The sequence below is a fragment of the Melanerpes formicivorus genome, unplaced genomic scaffold (assembly GCF_026170545.1).
Source record: "Melanerpes formicivorus ecotype bairdi unplaced genomic scaffold, bMelFor1.0.p_v2 SCAF_46, whole genome shotgun sequence".
In the NCBI taxonomy this organism is placed as follows: Eukaryota; Metazoa; Chordata; class Aves; order Piciformes; family Picidae; genus Melanerpes; species Melanerpes formicivorus.
This window is the reverse complement of record NW_027142398.1, coordinates 2,691,936-2,713,830: the sequence shown is the minus strand read 5'-3', so window position 1 is coordinate 2,713,830 and position 21,895 is coordinate 2,691,936. Positions and strand designations below refer to the sequence as shown.

Here is a 21,895-nt window from a genome sequence, read left to right as displayed (position 1 = left end):
CACCCAAGGCAGGTGGGGCTGTGGCAGCTGTTCCTGGCCCAGAGAAAGCTCTACCTGTGAGCAGCCCAAGCAGGGCAGAAAGGCCATGGCTGGGCTCTTGGTGGTGATTCAAGCCTGGATGAAGCTGTGCAGCCCAAGTGCAGGAGGAGCAAATGTGCTGCCAAAGCTCTTGCTGCTGGGAAATGGCCCCCAGCGAGAGGGGGATTTGGGAAGAGCTTTCAGTCAGACAAGGGGCAGCTGGGTTCCCATCATGGGAGCAGTGGCCCCTGAGACCTCCAGGGCTGCTGAGCTCCAGCTGGTGTGGTTCAGTGGGGTGAGCTGGAAGGGGGTGAGGAAGCCAGACTTGGATCGCTGGCCCCAGGCTTTGGGGAGGTCAGGAGGGAGGAGCTCGATGGTTGGTGTACCCCAGGGTGAAGCAGCCCTCCTGAAGAGGTCATCACACTGTGCCCGAGGCCCCTGGGCACCACCGGGGAGCAGCCCTGGCTGGGTGCCACCGTGTCAGGGTGGAATGGGCAGCATCCTGCTCTGCAGGGATGGTTTCTGTGAAGGACTTGGCAGCTCCACACAGCAAACAAAAGGATTTCAACATCTGCTTGGGCTGCGTTCAGGGGCTTTCAGGGCTGCAGTGTTTTGCTCTGTGGCTGGGGGTTGGATAAATAACTTCTCCTTTGTTCTGCTGAAAGGGTAATGATTTCTGGGTCGACTGGTCCAGCTCTGCCTTCTGCAGAAGTCAGTCTTCCCTGGATGGAGCAGTACTTAAGGATGTAGGCGTGGGGGAGCTCCTCCTCCAGCCCTGAGGTGCCTGGACAGAGCGAGGAGGCAGAGCCAGCCCTTGGCCATGCAAGAGCAGAGCACCCCAGGTCTCTCCATCTCCTGCTGCCAGACCTCCAGGTGAGATGGCTTTGAGCAGGGCAGCTTCAGGTGCTGCTCCTCTGGGGAACTGGGTTGGGGCTCACAGGATGGTCTTCTGCTCAGGCACTTTGTGACTCTCAGGTCCAAGAAAGTCTTTCAGGTTGGCAGTAGGAGGTGAGGAAACACTCTCACACCTGCCAGGGCTGCTACAGAACCTTTGCCTGCAGAGGCTGGCTGCAGGTCATGGCCCACATCTGAAGGGGACCTCCAGGAAGGCTGGGGAGGGGCTGTTCAGAAGGGCTTGGAGGGGTAGGATGAGAGGCAGTGGTTGAAACTGGAGCAGAGGAGGTTCAGGTTGGGCATCAGGAGGAAGTTCTGCACAGGGAGAGTGGTGAACTGCTGGAACAGGGAAACTGGGTTGAGGCTTTCTTGCACCTCAAGCAGGCACAAAGCTGAGGAAATGAAATCAAGTGAGACCAAGAGCTGGGGAGGGGGATTGAGGGAAAGCCAGGGGAAGGAAACAGCCATGAGAAGAGTTAGGGGAGAGCAGACAGCACCAAGCAAGGCTCATGTCCAGGAGGCAGGGAGGCACTTGGAGTGTACATGAGGTTGGGAGGATTTAGGCTGCTAAATGGAGATGGTGGAGAGCAGAGTCAGAGAGGACTCCTGTTGGTCTCTGGGGACCCCAGGTGAGTCTGAGCGAGCTGGGGCTGTTCAGCCTGGAGAAGGGAAGGCTCCAGGGAGACCTTGCAGCAGCATTTCAATATCTGAAGGGGACCTCCAGGAAGGCTGGGGAGGGACTGTGTAGAAGGACTTAGAGTGATAGGGTGAAGGGCAATGGTTTGGAACTGGAGCAGGGGAGGTTCAGGTTGGGCATCAGGAGGAAGTTCTGCACAAGGAGAGTGGTGAACTGCTGGAACAGGTTGCCCAGGGATGTGGTTGAGGCCCTGGAGGCATTCCAGATGAGACTTGATGTGGCCCTGGGCAGCCTGCTCTGGCTGGAGGTGTCCCTGCTGCCTGCAGGGGTTTGGCCAAGTTGACCTTAGAGGTTCTCTTCCAAACCCAGTCTCTGAGTCCAAACTGCACTGAATTCCATTCAATTTGGTCTCCTGGATGATTTGTCTGCTCTGTGGCTTCACTCCAGTTCATGCTATTTGCACTAAACTGATGAATCAGCTGTCCTGCTGATGCTCTCTCTTCACTTCTCTGGGTCTGGTCTGCTGGAGCCAGCATTCCTCACCCAAATCCAGCTCTTCCCCAGCAGCTCAGCTTCTCTGTGCTGGCTCACAGTCCCATCAGCTGCATAAGAGCTGCTCCATGCTCTCCTACAGCGCTGCTATGAGCTCCTGCAGCTTCTGGTCTCCAGCCACCACTGTAGGAGCTGCTTAGGGCTGGAGGAGTGAGAGCTGTCTGGATGGGCTGTGGTTATCCTGAGTATGAATATTCCTGTGCTGTTCCTACAGATATTAGGTGTGGGAAAAGTGACTTCTGTGGGATCTCCAGGCAGGGAAGCTGGAACAAGGGAAGATGCCAGCTCTGGAGCCAGGGAAGCAGAGGGATCATGCTGTCCTCCTTGGGTTGTGCCTTGCTGCTGCTCTTGTTGGGGCTGTCCAGAGTAAGTGAACATGAAGAGGGAGCCAAGGGATACACTAAGATTCCTCAAAGGAGTCTCCTGGGGTTCACAGGGCCTGGGTGCTGCCTGTGCATTTCCAGATCACTGTAAATCTGGGTGATCAGGATCCATCTCCCTTTGCCTTTTCTCCTCTCTCTGTAAACTGGACATCAAATTACTGCAGTTGAAGAGGTGCAAAGTGGGGAGAGGGAAGGATTCATCTGCAGTCTGTGTGTGCCCAGCCTCTGAAAGTGCTGCAGGAGGTGTGAGGAGCAGACAGGACCTCCTAGGGCAATGCTCCTGCTCTGTCCCTGCCAGCCTCAGCCATCCCAGAGAAGGGAACACAAGCAGTTGTGGACACCTCATCCCTGGAGGTGTTTCAGAGCAGGCTGGATAAGGCTTTGAGCAGCCTGCTGTGGTGGGAGGTGTCCCTGCCCATGGGGGGCTTGGGGTTGGAACTGAATGATTTTTAAGGTCCCTTCCCACTCAAACCACTCTGGGATCCTATGAGCCCCAGTCGCAGGCTGTGCTTCTCCTCTCTGTTCCGACTTCTGAGGGCCCCAAAGTGTCCTCAAGAGGACCTTCAGAGTAAATCAGGCCAGAGCTCCTACTGCTTTAGAATCATAGAGTCAATGAGGTTGGAAAATACCTCAGAGATCATCAGGTCCAACCTATCACCCAACACCTCCTGACTAACTAAACCATGGCACCAAGTGCCACATCCAGTCCCCTCTTGAACACCTTCGGGGATGGTGACTCCATCACCTCCCTGGGCAGCACATCCCAATGGCCAATTACTCTTTCTGGGAAGAACTTCTTCCTAACATCCAGCCTGAACCTCCCCTGGCACAGCTTGAGACTGTGTCCTCTTGTTCTGGTGCTGCTTGCCTGGGAGAAGAGCCCAACCCCCACCTGGCTCCAACCTCCCTTCAGGGAGTTGCAGAGAGCAAGAAGGTCTCCCCTGAGCCTCCTCTTCTGCAGGCTAAGCAACCCCAGCTCCCTCAGCCCCTCCTCCCAGGGCTGTGCTCCAGACCCCTCCCCAGCTTTGTTGCCCTTCTCTGGAGTCTCTTCTCATGACAAGTCCATGGCTCCAAGTGCCACATCCAGTCCCCTCTTCCACACCTGCAGGGATGGGGACTCCACCACCTCCCTGGGCAGCACATCCCAGGGCCAATCTCTCTTGCTGGGAAGATCTTTCTCCTCACCTCCAGCCTAAACCTTCCCTGGCACAGCTTGAGACTGTGTCCTCCTGTTCTGGTGCTGGGTGCCTGGGGGAAGAACTCAGCTGCCAGCCTCCTGCTGACGGAGCTGCTGTGTCTCTAGGTTCCTGCAGCGCTCCCCCACGCCTGGCGTCTGCAGAGCTCAAGGAGGAGTTCCTTGGCCTCACCACCTTTGCTTTCAGATCCAAGGTGCAGTACAGGTGCCGGCCTGGCTACGTCAGGAACGCTGAGGTCTCCACCACCTTCGTCTGCGGCAGGAACGGCGACTGGCACGGCTCCGCCGAGCTCTGCCTGCGTGAGTACCGCCGGCCCCGCGCCCGGCCGCTGCCTCCGCACCCGCCCCTGGGGGTGGGGGTGAGTGACCTGGTGCCAGGCACCAGCTCTGCCACACCGACAACTGCCCTCTGCTTGGAGGTATCATAGCATCACAGTGTCAGTCAGGGTTGGAAGGGACCACAAGGATCAGCCAGTTCCAACCCCCCTGCCATGGGCAGGGACACCCCACACTAGATCAGCCTGGCCACAGCCTCAGCCAGCCTGGGCTTAAACACCTCCAGGGGCAGGGCCCCAACCACCTCCCTGGACAACCCATTCCAGGGCTTCACCACTCTCATGGGGAAGAACTTCCTCCTCACCTCCAGCCTCAATCTCCCCACCTCCAGCTTCATTCCATTCCCCCTAGTCCTATCACTACCTCAGATCCTGAGCAGTCCCTCCCCAGCCTTCCTGTAGCCCCCTTCAGATCCTGGAAGGCCACAATGAGGTCACCTCGGAGCCTTCTCTTCTGCAGACTGAACAGCCCCAACTCCTTCAGTCTGTCCTCATAGGAGAGGTGCTCCAGCCCTCTGCTCATCCTCCTGGCCCTGCTCTGGACACCTTCCAGCACCTCCACATCCCTCTTGTAATAGGGGCTCCAGAACTGGACACAGTACTCCAGGTGGGGTCTCCCCAGGGCTGAGTAGAGGGGGAGGATCACCTCCCTCCACCTGCTAGCCACACTTCTGATGCAGCCCAGGATCTGATTGGCTTTGCGGGCTGCAAGTGCAGCAAGTGTTCAAGGCCAGGCTGAATGAAGCCTTGAGCAACCTGGGCTGGTGGGAGGTGTCCCTGCCCATGGCAGGGGGGGTGGAAGTGGATGAGCTTCAAGGTCTCTTCCAAGCTAAACCATCCCATGACTGTTCCATGATGGCAATAGCTGGAACAAAGAGGGACAGCCAGTATTCATTGTGGAGGTATCCAGTGAAGGGAATGACTGGCAGGGGTTGGAAGGGAGCACTCAGTTGTATCACAGTATCACCAAGGTTGGAAGAGACCTCAAAGCTCATCAAGTCCAACCTGGCACCACAGACCTCATGACTAAACCATGGCACCAAGTGCCACATCCAATCCCCTCTTTCCTTCAGGACTGTCATGCTTCAGGCTCCCTTACTGAGCTTTCTTGTCTCTCTGTCTCAGGATGATCCAAGCTAGAAGGCCAAGGGCTGTTGGGGGAACTAAGAAACAGACAAGTTAGAAAACAAACCAACCCTGGTCTCTCCCTGGAGGTGTTCAAGGCCAGGTTGGATGAGACCTTGAGCAGCCAGGGCTGGTGGGATATGTCCCTGCTCATGGCAGGGGGTTGGAACTGGGTGACCTTTAAGGTCCCTTCCAACCCAACCCATTCTATGACTATTCCCTGATGGCAAAAGCTGGAATCTGCTTTGGTGCTGGCTGTGGTCCTTGCTGACTCACAGGATGGTCTTCTGCTCAGGCACTTTGTGACTCTCAGGTCCAAGAAAGTCTTTCAGGTTGGCAGTAGGAGGTGAGGAAACATTCTCACACCTGCCAGGGCTGCTACAGAACCTTTGCCTGCAGAGGCTGGCTGCAGGTCATGGCCCACATCTGAAGGGGACCTCCAGGAAGGCTGGGGAGGGGCTGTTCAGAAGGGCTTGGAGGGGTAGGATGAGAGGCAATGGTTTGGAACTGGAGCAGGGGAGGTTCAGGTTGGGCATCAGGAGGAAGTTCTGCACAGGGAGAGTGGTGAAATGCTGGAACAGGGAAACTGGGTTGAGGCTTTCTTGCACCTCAAGCAGGCAGAAAGCTGAGCAAATGAAATCAAGTGAGACCAAGAGCTGGGGAGGGGGATTGAGGGAAAGCCAGGGGAAGGAAACAGCCATGAGAAGAGTTAGGGTGAGAGCAGACAGCACCAAGCAAGGCTCATGTCCAGGAGGCAGGGAGGCACTTGGAGTGTACATGAGGTTGGGAGGATTTAGGCTGCTAAATGGAGATGGTGGAGAGCAGAGTCAGAGAGGACTCCTGTTGGTCTCTAGGGATCCCAGGTGAGTCTGAAAGAGCTGGGGCTGTTCAGCCTGGAGAAGGGAAGGCTCCAGGGAGACCTTGCAGCAGCATTTCAATATCTGAAGGGGACCTCCAGGAAGGCTGGGGAGGGACTGTTCAGAAGGGCTTGGAGGGATAGGATGAGAGGCAGTGGTTTGGAACTGGATCAGGGGAGGTTCAGGCTGGGCATCAGGCGGAAGTTCTGCACAAGGAGAGTGGTGAACTGCTGGAACAGGTTGCCCAGGGATGTGGTTGAGGCCCTGGAGGCATTCCAGATGAGACTTGATGTGGCCCTGGGCAGCCTGCTCTGGCTGGAGGTGCCCCTGCTGCCTGCAGGGATTTGGCCAAGATGATCTTTGAGGATCCCTTCCAACCTGCTGCAGTCAGGGAAGCTGTGCAGGTCCTAACAGCATCATGGATTAGGGAATGATTTAGGGTTGGAAGGGAAACCTGGAGGTCTCTGCTCCAGCCCTTTGCTCAGCACTGGAGGAGTTTTCTGCTTTCCTGCTGCCTTTTCCCAATTCCTCAAGAAACTGCAACCAGAACTAACTCTGTTGTCCCCCAGCAAAGCTCTGCAGCTACCCTGGAGATCCTGACAATGGCAGACTCATCCTGGCAGGGAAGTTCTACTTTGGTTCAGCAGTGAACTTCACCTGCAACACTGGGTAAGCCAGGAGCACTCAGGACATGGAGCCTCTTCTTCCCCACTCATTCTTCTCAAGCCTTTTCCCTCTAGACTCCAGGCTGTGCTGTCAGAACCCCTCCCAGTGTGTAGGTGCCCACAGACTGGGAATGAAATGTCACAGCCTCTGGAATACCCCAGCAGGAAGGCTCTGGGGGGAGCAGCTGAGGCAGCTGGGGTTGTTCAGCCTGGGGAAGAGGAGGCTGAGGGGAGACCTCCTTGCTCTTTGCAACTCCCTGACAGAGGTTGAAGTGAGCTGGGGGTTGGTCTCTCCTCCCAAGTAACTGGCAACAGAACAAGAGGAAATGGCCTCAGGTTGCACCAGGGGAGGATGGGGTTGCACAAGAAGAAAAATCTCCTTGCTGCAAGAGTGGTCAGGGACTGGAACAGGCTGCCAAGGGAGGTGGTGGGGTCTCTGTCCTTGGAGGTGGTGGGGTCTCTGTCCTTGGAGGTGGTGGGGTCTCTGTCCTTGGAGGTGGTGGGGTCTCTGTCCTTGGAGGTGGTGGGGTCTCCCTCCCTTGGAGGTGGTGGGGTCTCTCTCCTTTGGAGGTGGTGGGGTCTCTCTCCCTTGGAGGTGGTGGGGTCTCCCTCCTTGGAGGTGGTGGGGTCTCTCTCCTTTGGAGGTGGTGGGGTCTCTCTCCCTTGGAGGTGGTGGGGTCTCCCTCCTTGGAGGTGGTGGGGTCTCTCTCCTTTGGAGGTGGTGGGGTCTCTCTCCCTTGGAGGTGGTGGGGTCTCCCTCCCTTGGAGGTGGTGGGGTCTCTCTCCCTTGGAGGTGGTGGGGTCTCTCTCCTTTGGGGGTGGTGGGGTCTCTCTCCTTTGGAGGTGGTGGGGTCTCTCTCCATTGGAGGTGGTGGGGTCTCCCTCCTTGGAGGTGGTGGGGTCTCTCTCCTTTGGAGGTGGTGGGGTCTCTCTCCTTTGGAGGTGGTGGGGTCTCTCTCCTTTGGGGGTGGTGGGGTCTCTCTCCTTTGGAGGTGGTGGGGTCTCCCTCCTTGGGGGTGGTGGGGTCTCCCTCCCTTGGAGGTGGTGAGGTCTCCCTCCTTTGGAGGTGGTGGGGTCTCTCTCCATTGGAGGTGGTGGGGTCTCTGTCCTTGGAGGTGGTGGGGTCTCTCTCCTTTGGAGGTGGTGGGGTCTCTCTCCTTGGAGGTGGCCAAGAGAGGTGTGGATGTGGCACCTGGGGCCACGGCGGTGTGGGGTCGCTGGTTGGCCTGGGACGGTCTCGGAGGCCTTTTCCAACCATTCTGTGGAGCACATCAAAACTGAGTCTGCAGAGTGACTTCCCCTTCTGTGTCCTGCAGGTACAGGCTGGTTGGAAGTCCTCAGATCCACTGTGTCCTTGCTGATGGGACGGTTACATGGGACAGAGACATTCCCTTCTGCGAGGGTAAGCGGAGCTCCTGCACTGATCTGCAGCTTGGATGTCACTGGGGGGGGACACACAGAAGCTGTCACCTTGCCCTGCTGAGGGTTTCAGCAGTTTGGTGCATGGGGGAGCCTGGAAAGCTTTATTATTTGGTTTGGTTTGGTTCTTGCATCATCCTACAGGAAATAAAAACCACCACCAGCTTCCCTCCCCCTCTGGCAGTCAGGCAACTGCCAACAGCCCAGCCCTTGGCATCCCACCTGCCAGCCACCAGCTCAGCCTCTTGCCAAAGCCTTTCCACAGCACTTCCCAGAGAACAGGATGATCCATTTGGACCTTTTGTTGCCAGGATCACAGGGTGGGAAAGCCCTCTGAGATCATCCAGTGCAACCCAGCCACCACCATGGCCACTGTGCCATGACCTCACCTCTCTCGAACCCCTCCAGGGATGGGGACTCCACCAACTCCCTGGGCAGCCTGTGCCCATCCCTGGGCAGCCTGTGCCAATCCTGACCAGCCTGTGCCAATCCCTGTCAGTCTGTGCCCATCCCTGAGCAGCCTGTGCCAATCCCTGAGCAGCCTGTGCCAATCCCTGACCACTCTGGCAGTACAAAAAACACCATTCCCAGATACCCAATATGGTAAATTCCAAAGCAGTTGGCAGCAGAGGCAGAGCTCTGCTGCCTGTGGGCTGCTGTGCAACTTGCTGGTGCAGCTGGCAGGGTTCTCAGAGACTTGGAACAGGCTCCCCAGGGAGGTTGGTGGAATCTCCATGCCTGGAGATGTTGAAAAGAGGCAGAGATGTGGTGCTGAGGGCTGTGCCTTAGCACCAGCCTTGGCAGTGCTGGATTGAAGGTTGGGCTGGATGAGCTTCAAGGGCAGATGTTAGTCAGTTAGAGGGTAGAAAGGCTCTGCAGAGGGACCTCGACCGACTGGACAGATGGGCAGAGGCCAATGGGATGGCATTCAACAAGTCCCAGTGCCGAGTGCTGCACTTTGGCTATGGCAATCCCATGCAGAGCTACAGGCTGGGGTCGGAGTGGCTGAGAGCTCCCAAACAGAGAGGGACCTGGGGGTGCTGATCGACAGCCACCTGAATATGAGCCAGCAGTGTGCCCAGGTGGCCAGGAGGGCCAATGGCATCCTGGCCTGCATTAGGAATAGTGTGGCCAGCAGGAGCACGGAGGTCATAGTGCCCCTGTGCTCTGCTCTGGTTAGGCTGCACCTTGAGTCCTGTGTCCAGTTCTGGGCTCCTCAGTTTAAGAAGGACATCGAAACACTTGAGCATGTCCAGAGAAGGGCAACGAGGCTGGGGAGAGGCCTTGAGCACAGCCCTGTGAGGAGAGGCTGAGGGAGCTGGGGTTGCTTAGCCTGGAGAAGAGGAGGCTCAGGGGAGACCTCATTGCCCTCTACAACTACCTGAAGGGTGGTTGTAGCCAGGAAGGGGTTGGCCTCTTCTCCCAGGCAACCAGCACCAGAACAAGGGGACACAGTCTCAAGCTGTGCCAGGGGAGGTTTAGACTGGAGGTGAGGAGGAAGTTCTTCACCGAGCGAGTCATTCGGCATTGGGATGTGCTGCCCAGGGAGGTGGTTGAGTCATCGACCCTGGAGGCGTTCAAGGGGAGATTGGACGTGGCACTTGGTGCCATGGTCTAGGCATGGGGTCTGTGTTGATAGGTTGGACTCGATGATCCTCGAGGTCCTTTCCAACCTAAGTGATACTGTGATACTGTCTTTTCCAGCCCAATGATTGCTGAGATCTGCCCCTTCTGGCACCTTGGGTTTCAGAGCTTTTTTTTTCTTACCAGACCTTTGATTTAAAATGACTTAATTCCTTTCTATCTTCTTCTTCCCTCCCTCCCTCCCCAGCAATCCCTTGTTTGCCCCCTCCCAATATAGCTAATGGGGAGCACAATGCAGCTGGCAGAGAGAGCTTTGAGTATGGAGCATCGGTGACCTACAGGTGCCACACTGTCAGGAGGGGAGAGAGACCTTTCTCCCTGGTTGGAGATGCCTCTATCTTCTGTACCACCACAGATAATGTCAACGGGGTCTGGAGCAAGCCACCCCCAGAGTGCAAAGGTGAGGAGGTCCCAGGGTGAGGTGGGAGCTCCCCCGGGGGCATGGCAGCAGCTCCAGCCCCAGCCCCTTCTCCACTGCCTGCTGCACCCTCTGCTGGAGCTTGGAGCTGTCTCTCTCCCTTCTGCTGCTGGAACCACCAAGTGCTGCACATTGACCATATCAACCCCAGGCAGTGCTACAGGCTGGGGGCAGAGTGGCTGAGAGCAGCCAGGCAGAGAGGGACCTGGGGGTACTGGTTGATAGTAGGCTGAACATGAGCCAGCAGTGTGCCCAGGTGGCCAAGAAGGCCAATGGCATCCTGACCTACGGCAGGAGCAGTGTGGCCAGCAGGAGCAGGGAGGTCATTCTGCCCTGTGCTCAGCACTGCTGAGGCCACACCTTGAGTCCTGTGTCCAGTTCTGGGCTCCTCAGTTTAGGAAGGAGGTTGAGGTGCTGGAAGGTGTCCAGAGAAGGGCAACAAAGCTGGGGAGGGGTCTGGAGCACAGCCCTGGGAGGAGAGGCTGAGGGAGTTGGGGTTGCTTAGCCTGGAGAAGAGGAGGCTCAGGGGAGACCTTCTTGCTCTCTGCAACTCCCTGAAGGGAGGTTGTAGCCAGGTGGGGGTTGGTCTATTCTCCCAGGCAAGCAGCACCAGAACAAGAGGACACAGTCTCAAGCTGTGCCAGGGGAAGTTTAGGCTGGAGGGGAGGAGAAAGTTCTTCACAGAGAGAGAGTTGTTGGCCATTGGGATGTGCTGCCCAGGGAGGTGGTGGAGTCCCCATCCCTGGAGGTGTTTAGGAAGAGCCTGGCTGGGGTGCTTGGTGCCACGGTTTAGTTGATCAGATGGTGCTGGGCAGTAGGTTGGACTTGATCTTTGAGGTCTTTTCCAACCTTGTTGATTCTATGGTTCTATGCTCTTGCAGATGAGGCCACCTGGGTTTGGTCAGAGTGAGAGGATTTAGGGCCTTGCATTGCAGGGCTCATGACTGCTGCTGCTCAGCAGGCTGGCAGGGATGTGGGAGCAGGGGTTTGGAGGTGTTTGCAGAGCAGCTGGTGGATCTTCCCTGTGCAAAACATGATGACTGCAAAGGGCATCAGGAGCTGTGGGGACTGAAGAATATTCCACAAGGAGCCTGGAACATCTCTCCTGAGAAGAAAGGCTGAGGGACTTGGGGAGGGACCTGGAGAGGCAAAGGCTGAGGGGGAATCTGATCAATACTGACCAATAAATGCTTAAAGGATGGGAGGCAGGAGGATGGGGCCAGGCTTTTATCAGTGGTGCCCAGAGACAGGACAAGGGGCAATGGGCACCAACCTGAACAGAAGAAATTCCATCTGAGCATGAGGAGAAACTTCTTTGGTGTGAGGGTGCTGGAGCCCTGAAGCAGGCTGCCCAGGGGGGTGGTGGAGAAGCTTCCAACCCCTCCCTGGGCATTGTGATGCTGGGCAAGCTGCTGTGGGTGCCCTGGTGGACCTCTCTGCTCCTTTCCCTGCTGCAGTGGTTAGCTGTGAGCATCCCAACATCCCCAATGGGAGGCTGGTGAGTGGGTTCCAGGTTTCCTACAGCTACCAGGACACCGTCCTCGTGGACTGCAACTTCCGCTACAGCCTCAACGGCAGCGACACCTCCACCTGCAAGGAAGATGGCCTCTGGGACCCCCCACTGCCCCTCTGCCAGCTCAGTAAGCCTGGTGGACCCAGCACTGCTCCACCTCACCCAGCAGCTTCGCTTCAAGTTGGTTCCCACCCCTCTAAGGGGGTCAGGACTTGGGAGTGAGGGCTCCGGGATTCACTTTTGGGGTTCGGGGACAATCCCTCTCTGGCACTCAAGGAATTCATGACTTGAGGCCATAGAGGCTAAGCTGTGGTGTCCAGTGGAGGCTCCACAGGTGCTGAGGGGGCCTGGAGCATCTCTGTGAGGAGCAAAGGCTGAGGAGCCTGGAGAAGAGCAGCCCCAGTGGGGATGTGAGCAATGCTCAGCAAGGGCTAAAGGGTGAGGGGCAAGAGGCTGGGGCCAGGTCCTTTCAGGGCTGTTGGAACTGGATGACCTTGAGGGTCCCTTGCAACCCAAACCATTCCATGATCTGTGAATCACTGGGCACAGACCACCACCTGCATCTCAGAAGAGCACCACCAGCCCAGGACTTTTACCCCAGTGCTCTCTGGGTTCCTTTGTTCCATACCACTGTGGACCCTCCTTGATTTGTCTCTGGCACTGGCCCTAACTTGGTGCCCCCTTGATTTGGCACTGCCCCTAATTTGATGCCCCCTTGATTTAGCACTGGCCCTGTCCCTGATTTGATGCCCCCTTGATTTAGCACTGGCCCTGTCCCTGATTTGATGCCTCCTTGATTTAGCACTGGCCCTAATTTGATGTCTCTCTCCTAGGCAGCTGTGATAGCCCTCCAGATGTGGCTAATGCTGTGAAGGCAAAGCTGGCTGGGAACCTCTTCCCCGTGGACACCATCGTTACCTACGAGTGCAGGCAGGGCCACGAGTTCAGCCCAGGGGAAACCACCAGGCACATCAAGTGTCTGCCAGATTTCACATGGTCTGAAGCTCCACAGCCTTGTGAAAGTAAGTGCAGCTTCCTTCAGCTGCCTGCCACCTGGCAGAATGATTCCTGAGTGAAGAAGCAGGCTGGGCAGATGGGCAGAGGCCAAGGGCAGGAGATTGAACACATCCAAGTGCCAGGGGCTGCACATTGGCCACAGCAACCCCATGCAGTGCTACAGGCTGGGGGCAGAGTGGCTGAGAGCAGCCAGGCAGAGAGGGACCTGGGGGGACTGGCTGATGGTAGGCTGAACATGAGCCTGCAGTGTGCCCAGGTGGCCAAGAAGGCCAATGGCATCCTGGCCTGCATCAGGAAGAGTGTGGCCAGCAGGAGCAGGGAGGTCATTCTGCCCTGTGCTCAGCACTGCTGAGGCCACACCTTGAGTCCTGTGTCCAGTTCTGGGCTCCTCAGTTTAGGAAGGAGGTTGAGCTGCTGGAAGGTGTCCAGAGAAGGGCAACAAAGCTGGGGAGGGGTCTGGAGCACAGCCCTGGGAGGAGAGGCTGAGGGAGCTGGGGTTGCTTAGCCTGGAGAAGAGGAGGCTCAGGGGAGACCTTCTTGCTCTCTCCAACTCCCTGAAGGCAGGCTGTAGCCAGGTGGGGGTTGGTCTCTTCTCCCAGGCACCCAGCACCAGAACAAGAGGACACAGCCTCAAGCTGTGCCAGGGGAGGTTCAGGCTGGATGTTAGGAAGAAGTTCTTCATAGAAAGAGAGATTGGCCTTTGGGATGTGCTGCCCAGGGAGGTGGTGGAGTCACCATCCCTAGAGGTGTTGAAGAGGGGATTGGACCTGATGATCTCCAAGGTCTCTTCCAGCCTCAGCAGCTTCATGGTTCCATGACCTGCATGCTGTCTGCTGTTGAGGGCTGGGATGCTCAGGATGCCCAGGATCTTGGGGGGGCTCTTGAACTCGCGATTCTTGAGCTTGTGACTTCCTCTTCTCTCGGCTTTCTTTCTACTCCCTTGAAGCTGTGCAATCAGTCCCTGTGGTGCTGAGTGCTCCTTGTTCCACCCAAGCTACAGCTGGAGAGTCCCTCGCAGCCACCTCCCCCTCCTAGCAGCACCCAGGGATGCTGCTGGGACAGATTTAGTCTCCTGCTGTGTCTTTGTCTCACCAAACACCCATCCTTTTGTCCTCCACGACCCTGCTCTCCTCCTGACGGCTCTGCCCTGGGCGGTGGCTTCACACTTGCTACCTTTTGGCTTTTCTCAGGGATCCTTTGCCCAAATCCAGACATCAGGAACGGGAAGGCTGTGTTTGCCTGGGAGGAGAAAGAGCATTATGTGTTTGGAGACAGGCTGCAAGTCACCTGCAACGACGGCTACGCTTTCAAAGACCATCCCAGCCAGGTCGTCCTTTGGTGCCTCAGTAATGGGAGCTGGGATCCACCAGCGCTGGAGTGCACTCCAGGTAGGGCAGAGCTGGAAGTGGTAGCCAAGGAGGATTTGCTCCTCTGCTCTGCACCCCACATCTGGTAGCCAAGGAGGATTTGCTCCTCTGCTCTGCACCCCACATCTGGTAGCCAAGGAGGGTTTTGCTCCAGGGCTCTGCACCCCACATCTGGTAGCCAAGGAGGATTTGCTCCTCTGCTCTGCACCCCACATTTGGTAGCCAAGGAGGATTTTGCTCCTCTGCTCTGCACCCCACATCTGGTAGCCAAGGAGGGTTTTGCTCCTCTGCTCTGCACCCCACATCTGGTAGCCAAGGAGGATTTTGCTCCAGGGCTCTGCACCCCACATCTGGTAGCCAAGGAGGATTTTGCTCCTCTGCTCTGCACCCCACATCTGGTAGCCAAGGAGGATTTGCTCCTCTGCTCTGCACCCCACATCTGGTAGCCAAGGAGGATTTTGCTCCTCTGCTCTGCACCCCACATCTGGTAGCCAAGGAGGATTTGCTCCTCTACTCTGCACCCCACATCTGGTAGCCAAGGAGGATTTTGCTCCTCTACTCTGCACCCCACATCTGGTAGCCAAGGAGGATTTTGCTCCAGGGCTCTGCACCCCACATCTGGTAGCCAAGGAGGATTTTGCTCCTCTGCTCTGCACCCCACATCTGGTAGCCAAGGAGGATTTTGCTCCAGGGCTCTGCACCCCACATCTGGTAGCCAAGGAGGATTTTGCTCCTCTGCTCTGCACCCCACATCTGGTAGCCAAGGAGGATTTTGCTCCTCTGCTCTGCACCCCACATCTGGTAGCCAAGGAGGATTTTGCTCCAGGGCTCTGCACCCCACATCTGGTAGCCAAGGAGGATTTTGCTCCAGGGCTCTGCACCCCACATCTGGTAGCCAAGGAGGGTTTTGCTCCTCTGCTCTGCACCCCACATCTGGTAGCCAAGGAGGATTTTGCTCCAGGGCTCTGCACCCCACATCTGGTAGCCAAGGAGGATTTTGCTCCAGGGCTCTGCACCCCACATCTGGTAGCCAAGGAGGGTTTTGCTCCTCTGCTCTGCACCCCACATCTGGTAGCCAAGGAGGATTTGCTCCTCTGCTCTGGACCCATGTTAACTTGAAAGAAACTGGTGAGGAGCTGTGGAGGTTGAAGTGAGGTAGGGTTTGGTCTCTTCTTCCTAGTACCAAATGGTAGGGTAAGAGGAAATAGCCTCAAGTTGCACCAGGGGAGGTTTAGGTTGGGTATTAGAAGAAACTTCTCCACTGAAAGGGTTCTCAGCCACTGGCAGAGGCTGCCCAGGGAGGTGGTGGAGTCCCCATCTCTGGAGGTGTTCAAGAAATGTGTGGCCATGGCACCTGGGGCCATGGTTTAGTGGCCATGGTGGTGCCAGGTCGATGGCTGAGGATTTCCCAGCTGAAACAATTCTGTGGTTCTGTGAAACTGGCAGCAGAAGATCCCAAGGGATCATTCTACTAGTCTGGGACCTGCAGGGGAAAGGGTTTGGCAAGGGGCTGAGCTGGAGCCTGGGAGGTGGGATGGCAAAGGGTTGCATACTGGTGGCTTCCAGAGGCTTAGGAGGTTCCTAAGAAGCCTGGGAGACTTCTGGGAGGGGATGTGGTTTGTGCTTTGGACAGTGGCTGGGCTGCTTTGCTGACACAAGGCTGGGGAGCAGAGGTTGTCCTCAGTGCATTTCCTCTCTCAGAACCAAATGTGACAGCATAAAAAAAACCCCAACCCTGAGACTGCTGACACTGCTCACCCAGCACTGGGGCACCAGGGCTACAGCAGTGAGCAAAACCCTGCCAGGAGGAAAGGACCAGCTCCTCCTCACAGGCCAGCCAGCCCCAGAGCATGGATGATTCCTTGTCCTGGCCCTAATGCTGCCTGTGAGGTGCTCAGCACCCTCATGAGTGCACCTGGAGGAGCAAACAGCCCCTGGGCTGACTGCAGGGGGGGTGTGTGTGTGGTGCTGAGATCCCCAAGGGATCTTGCTTGGTCAGGCATGGATGCTTGGTCAGGCATGGACCCAGCTCTGCAGTGTGTTCCTTTCTCCCCAGCCTCAGGAAAACCTGACTGGAGCTCCCTTGGAGCTGCAAAGGAAGCCTTCAGCCCTGCAGCTGGCTGCCAGTCCCTGCTTTCCCCCAGGGTTTAGATGTTCTTCCTCCACCATCCCTGGAGTTCTGACCCTTACACAGTGTCCTCTGCTCCCTCTGCTTTCCAGAACCTCATTGCCCAAAGCCAGACATTGCTCATGGAAGAGAGCTTGATGGCAGCCAAAGTGTCTACAGAGCTGGGACCCAGCTAAGGCTGGTGTGTGATGCAGGCTATGTCCTCAGGGGCCAGGACACCACCACGTGTCAGCATGATATGAGCTGGAGTCCCTCCTTACCTTTCTGTGACAGAGGTAGGTGTGAGCACTGAGCAGAGGGCTCCTGCATCACTGCTCAGCACCAGCAGGCAGTGGGTGACCTGCTTCAGGCCCCAGGCTGCACCCAAGGCAGGTTTAGGTTGGATATTAGAAGAAACTTCTGCCCTGAGAGGGTTCTCAAATGCTGGCCCGGGCTGCCCAGGCAGGTGGTTGAATCCCCATCCCTGGAGGTGTTTCCAGGAGGTGGAGATGTGGTGCTGAGGGCCAGGGTAGAGAATGGTTGGACTGAATGACCTGAAATGTCTTTCCCAACCCAAATGCTTCTCTGACTCTTAAGGTCTGGAGAAGAGGGTGGAGCTCATGATGGCCATTCCAGCTCATGGGCTGCAAAGTTTGGGGTGTCCTCTCCTAGAGGAGAGGAAGAAGTGGGAGCCTTGAGCTGAGGCAAGAAGCCAGGCAGCAATTGGATTTGAATTTTGGCACCCTACAAGCAGGGAGCTGAACTCTTGCAGGGAGCTCAACTCTTGCTCTGATTTCCCAGCAGTGATGTTGACTGTCACCTGTGACCACCCTGTGTTTCCTTCTCAACATGAGGAGGAACTTCTCCACTTTGAGGGTGGCAGAGCACTGGAACAGGCTGGCCAGAGAGGTGGTGGTGGAGTCTCCATTTCTGGAGTCATTCCAAAGCCACCTGGATGGCATCCTGGGCAAGCTGCTTTAGCAGGGAGGTTGGGCTGGGTGATCTCCAGAGGTCACTTCCAACCCCACCATTCTGTTTCCTTTGCTACCAATTCCCTTTGTTCCACAGTCTGTGACCCCCCTCCACAAATCAGCAATGGGCAGCACTCTGGCTTGGGACAGGAGCACTTCTCCTATGGAGCAGAGGTGACCTACAGCTGTGCAGAGGGGCTGGCCCTCGTTGGGGATGCCTCCATCTACTGCACCTCTGAAGATGGAGTGAACCTGGCCTGGAGTGGGCCTGCCCCAGAGTGCAAGGGTGAGTTGTGTCTCCTCTGTGGGCTCAGACTGAGGCCAGAGCCTGGGGATGATGGGGAGGCTAAGCCCCAGCACCACTCCCTGCTCTGCTCCACAACCTCCAAACCCAGAGCACTTTCATGCCCATGCAGCTCCTGTGTGAAGGTCTCAGCATCATGAGCTGCTCAGCAGCAGCAGGGGCTGGCAGGGGCTGCCTGGGGGCTGCTGTAGAACAGAAGGGATGAGAGAGCATCCTGAAGAGCAGCTCTGCTCCTCCTGCCCTGGGTGCCTGTGGTGCCTGGGGCAGGGCAGCAGCCACCCCCAGCTCTGCTCTCTCCCTGCAGTGGTTCGGTGCCCCAAGCCCGCAGTGGAGAGGGGCAGGATGGCTCCCCAGAGGTTCACCTTTCCCTACAAGGCCACTGTGAGGTTCTCCTGTGAGGAAGGCTTCGTGCTGCATGGTGCTGCTGAGAGCCAGTGCCTGAGTGACAGCTCCTGGCACCCTCCTCTGCCCACCTGCCAGCCAGGTGGGTACCAGCCAGGGGCCGAGCCAGTGGCTCCTGTGCCAGGGTGGAGAGGTTGGGGTGCAGCACTGTGTGTCTGTGTCTGTCCTTGGGGCTCCTCTAGCACCTTCTCCTCTGTGCAGCAGGAGCAAGCTCCTCAAAGCTGCTGCTCACCAGGCAAGAGCTGAATGATTCTCAACAGTGCCCTGCAAAGGAGGCTCCAGGATGGGTCTCAGGGGAGACCTTCTGCCTCTCTACAGCTCCCTGATGGGAGGCTGGAGCCAGCTGGGGGTTTGGTCTCTTCTTCCTACTAACAAGTGATAGGGTGAGAGGCAATGACCTCAGGTTGCTCTAGGGGAGGTTTAGGTTGGGAGATTCAAAGACCTTTCTTCACTGAAGGGGTTCTCAAAGACTGGCAGAGGGTCTCCAGGGAGGTGGCTGAATCCCTGGAGGCATTTTAAAGAGGCAGAGATGTGGTGCTGATGGAGCTGGCTTAGCACCAGCCTCGGGAGAGTTAGAGACTGCTTGGATTCAATGAGCTCCAAGGGCTTGCCCAACCCAGAGGATTCCATCTGCCTCTCACTGAGCTGCTTCTGCTGTGGCTTTCCCTTTCAGCTCTGTGTCCAGAGCCACAAGTGGCCAATGGGAGGCATTGAGAGGCAATGACTTCAGGTTGCTCTAGGGGAGGTTTAGGCTGGAGATTAGAAGACCTTTGTTCACTGAAGGGGTTCTCAAAGGCTGGCACAGGGTCTCCAGGGAGGTGGAGGTCCCAGCGCTGCGCAGATGCCCCCCAGGGGCTTTGCACAGGCTGCTGCTGCTGCTTTGACTCAGCAGCAAGGGGGGGAATTTTTAGGGTGCTTTACTCCTCTGGCTCTTCTCTTGACATGGCTGTGGTGTTGGCTTTTGTCCTCCCCTCAGTTCGGTGTTTCAGGCCCTCTGGACAGGGCGCCCCGGTGGTCCGGCCGCAGAAGCTGTGGTATGAGGTGAATGAAACTCTCTCCTTCCACTGCCAGCCCAATGGCTACTCTGGCTACCCAAGAGAAAACTCCAAAGCCACCTGCTCAGCCAATGGCACCTGGGTGCCACCCCTCACCTGTGTAAGTCCCACCAGCATCCCCAGGCTCTGCCTGGGCCTTGTGGTCTGTTCTTCCAAGTAACTGCTGCTGGAGAGCTGCTCACTCTCTGCAGCTCCCTGAAAGGAGGCTGGAGTGAGAGGGGGGTTTGGTCTCTTCTCCCTTGGGACAGGACAAGAGGAACTGATAGAATCATGGGAGGGACTCTAGAGATCAGCCAGCCCAACCCCCTCTGCCAAACCCAAGGGCAAGCCCCACAGGTCCAGGCTGGATGAAGCTTGGAGCAGCCTGGTCTGCTGGGAGGTGTCCCTGCCCCTGGGGCACGGGGGTTGGAAGGAGATGATCCTCAAGGTCCCTTCCAACTCAATCCATCCTATGGCTATTCTGTAGGACTGCATCCAGCAGGTTCTGAAAGCCTGCAGGGAGGGAGACTCAAGCTGCAGCAGGGGAGGTTTGGGCATCAGGAAAAAAAATGTCTTTGCTGCCAGAGAGGTCAGGGATTGGCACAGGCTGCCCAGGGAGGTGCTGGAGTCCCAGCCCTGGGGGGGGGGGTTCAAGGACTGTGTGGCCATGGCACTTGGGGCCATGGTTTAGTGGCCATGGTGGGGTTGGGTGGCAGGTTGGACTGGATGAGCTTGGAGGCTGCCCAGGGAGGTGCTGGAGTCCCCAGCTCTTGGGGGTGGGGTTCAAGGACTGTGTGGCCATGGTGGGGTTGGGTGGCAGGTTGGACTGGATGAGCTTGGAGGCTGCCCAGGAAGGTGCTGGAGTCCCCAGCTCTTGGGGGTGGGGTTCAAGGACTGTGTGGCCATGGTGGGGCTGGGTGGCAGGTTGGACTGGATGAGCTTGGAGGCTGCCCAGGGAGGTGCTGGAGTCCCAGCCCTGGGTGGGAGGTGTTCAAGGACTGTGTGGCCATGGCACTTGGGGCCATGGTTTAGTGGCCATGGTGGGGTTGGGTGGCAGGTTGGACTGGATGAGCTTGGAGGCTGCCCAGGGAGGTGCTGGAGTCCCCAGCTCTTGGGGGTGGGGTTCAAGGACTGTGTGGCCATGGTGGGGCTGGGTGGCAGGTTGGACTGGATGAGCTTGGAGGCTGCCCAGGGAGGTGCTGGAGTCCCAGCCCTGGGTGGGAGGTGTTCAAGGACTGTGTGGCCATGGCACTTGGGGCCATGGTTTAGTGGCCATGGTGGGGTTGGGTGGCAGGTTGGACTGGATGAGCTTGGAGGCTGCCCAGGGAGGTGCTGGAGTCCCCAGCTCTTGGGGGTGGGGTTCAAGGACTGTGTGGCCATGGTGGGGCTGGGTGGCAGGTTGGACTGGATGAGCTTGGAGGCTGCCCAGGGAGGTGCTGGAGTCCCAGCCCTGGGTGGGAGGTGTTCAAGGACTGTGTGGCCATGGCACTTGGGGCCATGGTTTAGTGGCCATGGTGGGGTTGGGTGGCAGGTTGGACTGGATGAGCTTGGAGGCTGCCCAGGGAGGTGCTGGAGTCCCCAGCTCTTGGGGGTGGGGTTCAAGGACTGTGTGGCCATGGTGGGGCTGGGTGGCAGGTTGGGCTGGATGAGCTTGGAGCTCTTTTTGGTTGGGTGGTGTCTAGCCTGGAGCAGCACTGCTCTGACCTCAGGCATGTGGTTGCTCTGTTGCAATTGGTCTGAGCCAGCTGAGGGGCTTGCAGCAGGGAGGGGGGGGGAGGGATGCTCAGCCCCTGGGCCCTGCAGCAGCCTGGTGCCAGCTCTCTTTGCTCCCTCTCAAAGCAAAGGTTTCCGGTGTGTGAGAAGATTCTCCGCAACGCTGAACCTTTCCGGTGTGGAATTCCCATGGCAGACCTCAAAACCCTGCTGGAGATCCAGAAACTCTACCTGGAGCTTGACAGGCTGCTGAGATCCTCCCCCTGACTGTCCTCCCTGGTAGCATGAGAGCCCATCCTCTGGGTGTGAGGAGTGATCCTGTGGACCTGAGGGGAAGGGGGGAGAGGGGTTTATGGCTTTGTGATTCACTCGAATGCTTCAGCAGCCTGGACAACATTTGTCAGCCTGGGAAGAGCCTGGGTCATGGGGAAGGGTGGCCAGAAAGTGATCTCTTCTGGCTCTTTCTGCTAGAGCTCACCTGGGGTGGCTTTCTCCACCACATTATACAGTTGAAAGCTTTCCATTTAGGGTGCTTAGACTCAGAGGCTTGGGTTTGGGTGGGGAGGGACCCTTCAAGATCAATAAATGAATCCAGACAGCTCTGTCTGCTCTACTGACAAGTGCTCAGTTAGAAAGGAACTGAGTGGAAAGAGGATCTTTGGGGCTGCTGAGCATGGGCAGGGTGCTCAGAGCCACCAGCCTGTGCTAACCCCACAGCTGCTGTGCCCCAGCAGCCATCCAGCATAGCCAATTGCTACTCTCTCCATATCCTGCATCCATGACTGTGACCAAGCACTTCACTGTGACCTTCAGAGCAGGCATGATGAAGGACACCTCAGAGCCTGGCTTCTAGCAGGGCAGAAATGGCAGCTGTGCTTCCCAAGCAGGCTGGGTGTGCCCCAGGCCATGGTGGTGCCCCTTGGGGGGTGCAGATGTTGGAGATGAGTGTCCAGGAAGAAGTGGCTCCAGTTTTGCTGCACCCTGCAGGGAAGGGGAAGTGCTCTGGCAGCTCACAGCTTGTGCTGGGCCCCACCAGATCCCAATAAAGCTGCAGTTGCAATGAGAGCTGTCTCTGGCTTTGCATCTCTCTGTCCTAGCTCTAGAGCTGCTTCTGAATCAACCACAGAAGCACTGAAGTGAGGAAAGACCTCCAAGACCATCACATCCCCTACCCAACATCCACCCTCCTACCCAACCCCTCCACTAGACCATGTCCTGAAGGCAGGTGATTGATCAGGCCCAGAGGGCTGCAGCTCCTCTCAGGGCAGCACAGGGAGGTCTTTGCACAGCAGCCTCACTCCCACCCCCTGCAGAGGTGAGGCCAG

General features: G+C 57.3%; 1 protein-coding gene across 2 annotated transcripts; it reads left to right on the top strand.

The window, feature by feature from the left end:
* Positions 1-563: 563 nt before the first annotated feature.
* Positions 564-21,633, top strand: LOC137451820 (C4b-binding protein alpha chain-like). Of its 2 annotated transcripts, XM_068159613.1 has the most exons (14): positions 564-891; positions 2,316-2,467; positions 3,788-3,979; positions 6,566-6,665; positions 7,978-8,063; positions 9,912-10,124; positions 11,600-11,782; positions 12,489-12,677; positions 13,863-14,060; positions 16,260-16,442; positions 17,215-17,403; positions 17,726-17,905; positions 18,800-18,978; positions 20,697-21,633. In XM_068159613.1, the coding sequence occupies exons 2-14, from the start codon at positions 2,380-2,382 to the stop codon at positions 20,835-20,837; spliced, it is 2,121 nt and encodes a 706-aa protein (XP_068015714.1). In that variant the 5' UTR covers positions 564-891; positions 2,316-2,379; the 3' UTR covers positions 20,838-21,633. The 2 variants fall into 2 exon arrangements, with proteins under 2 accessions (XP_068015714.1, XP_068015715.1); XM_068159614.1 differs by lacking the exon at positions 3,788-3,979 and having other exon boundaries at positions 568-891.
* Positions 21,634-21,895: the final 262 nt, after the last annotated feature.

What these genes read in the sequence shown, in the direction of transcription:
- LOC137451820 (XM_068159613.1), top strand. Translation starts at nt 2,380, where the DNA reads ATGCCAGCTCTGGAGCCAGGGAAGCAGAGGGATCATGCTGTCCTCCTT. An exon ending in TCTTGTTGGGGCTGTCCAGA is followed by an intron (nt 2,468 to 3,787) that starts GTAAGTGAACAT and finishes CTGTGTCTCTAG; the next exon opens with GTTCCTGCAGCGCTCCCCCA. An exon ending in AGACATTCCCTTCTGCGAGG is followed by an intron (nt 8,064 to 9,911) that starts GTAAGCGGAGCT and finishes CTCCCTCCCCAG; the next exon opens with CAATCCCTTGTTTGCCCCCT.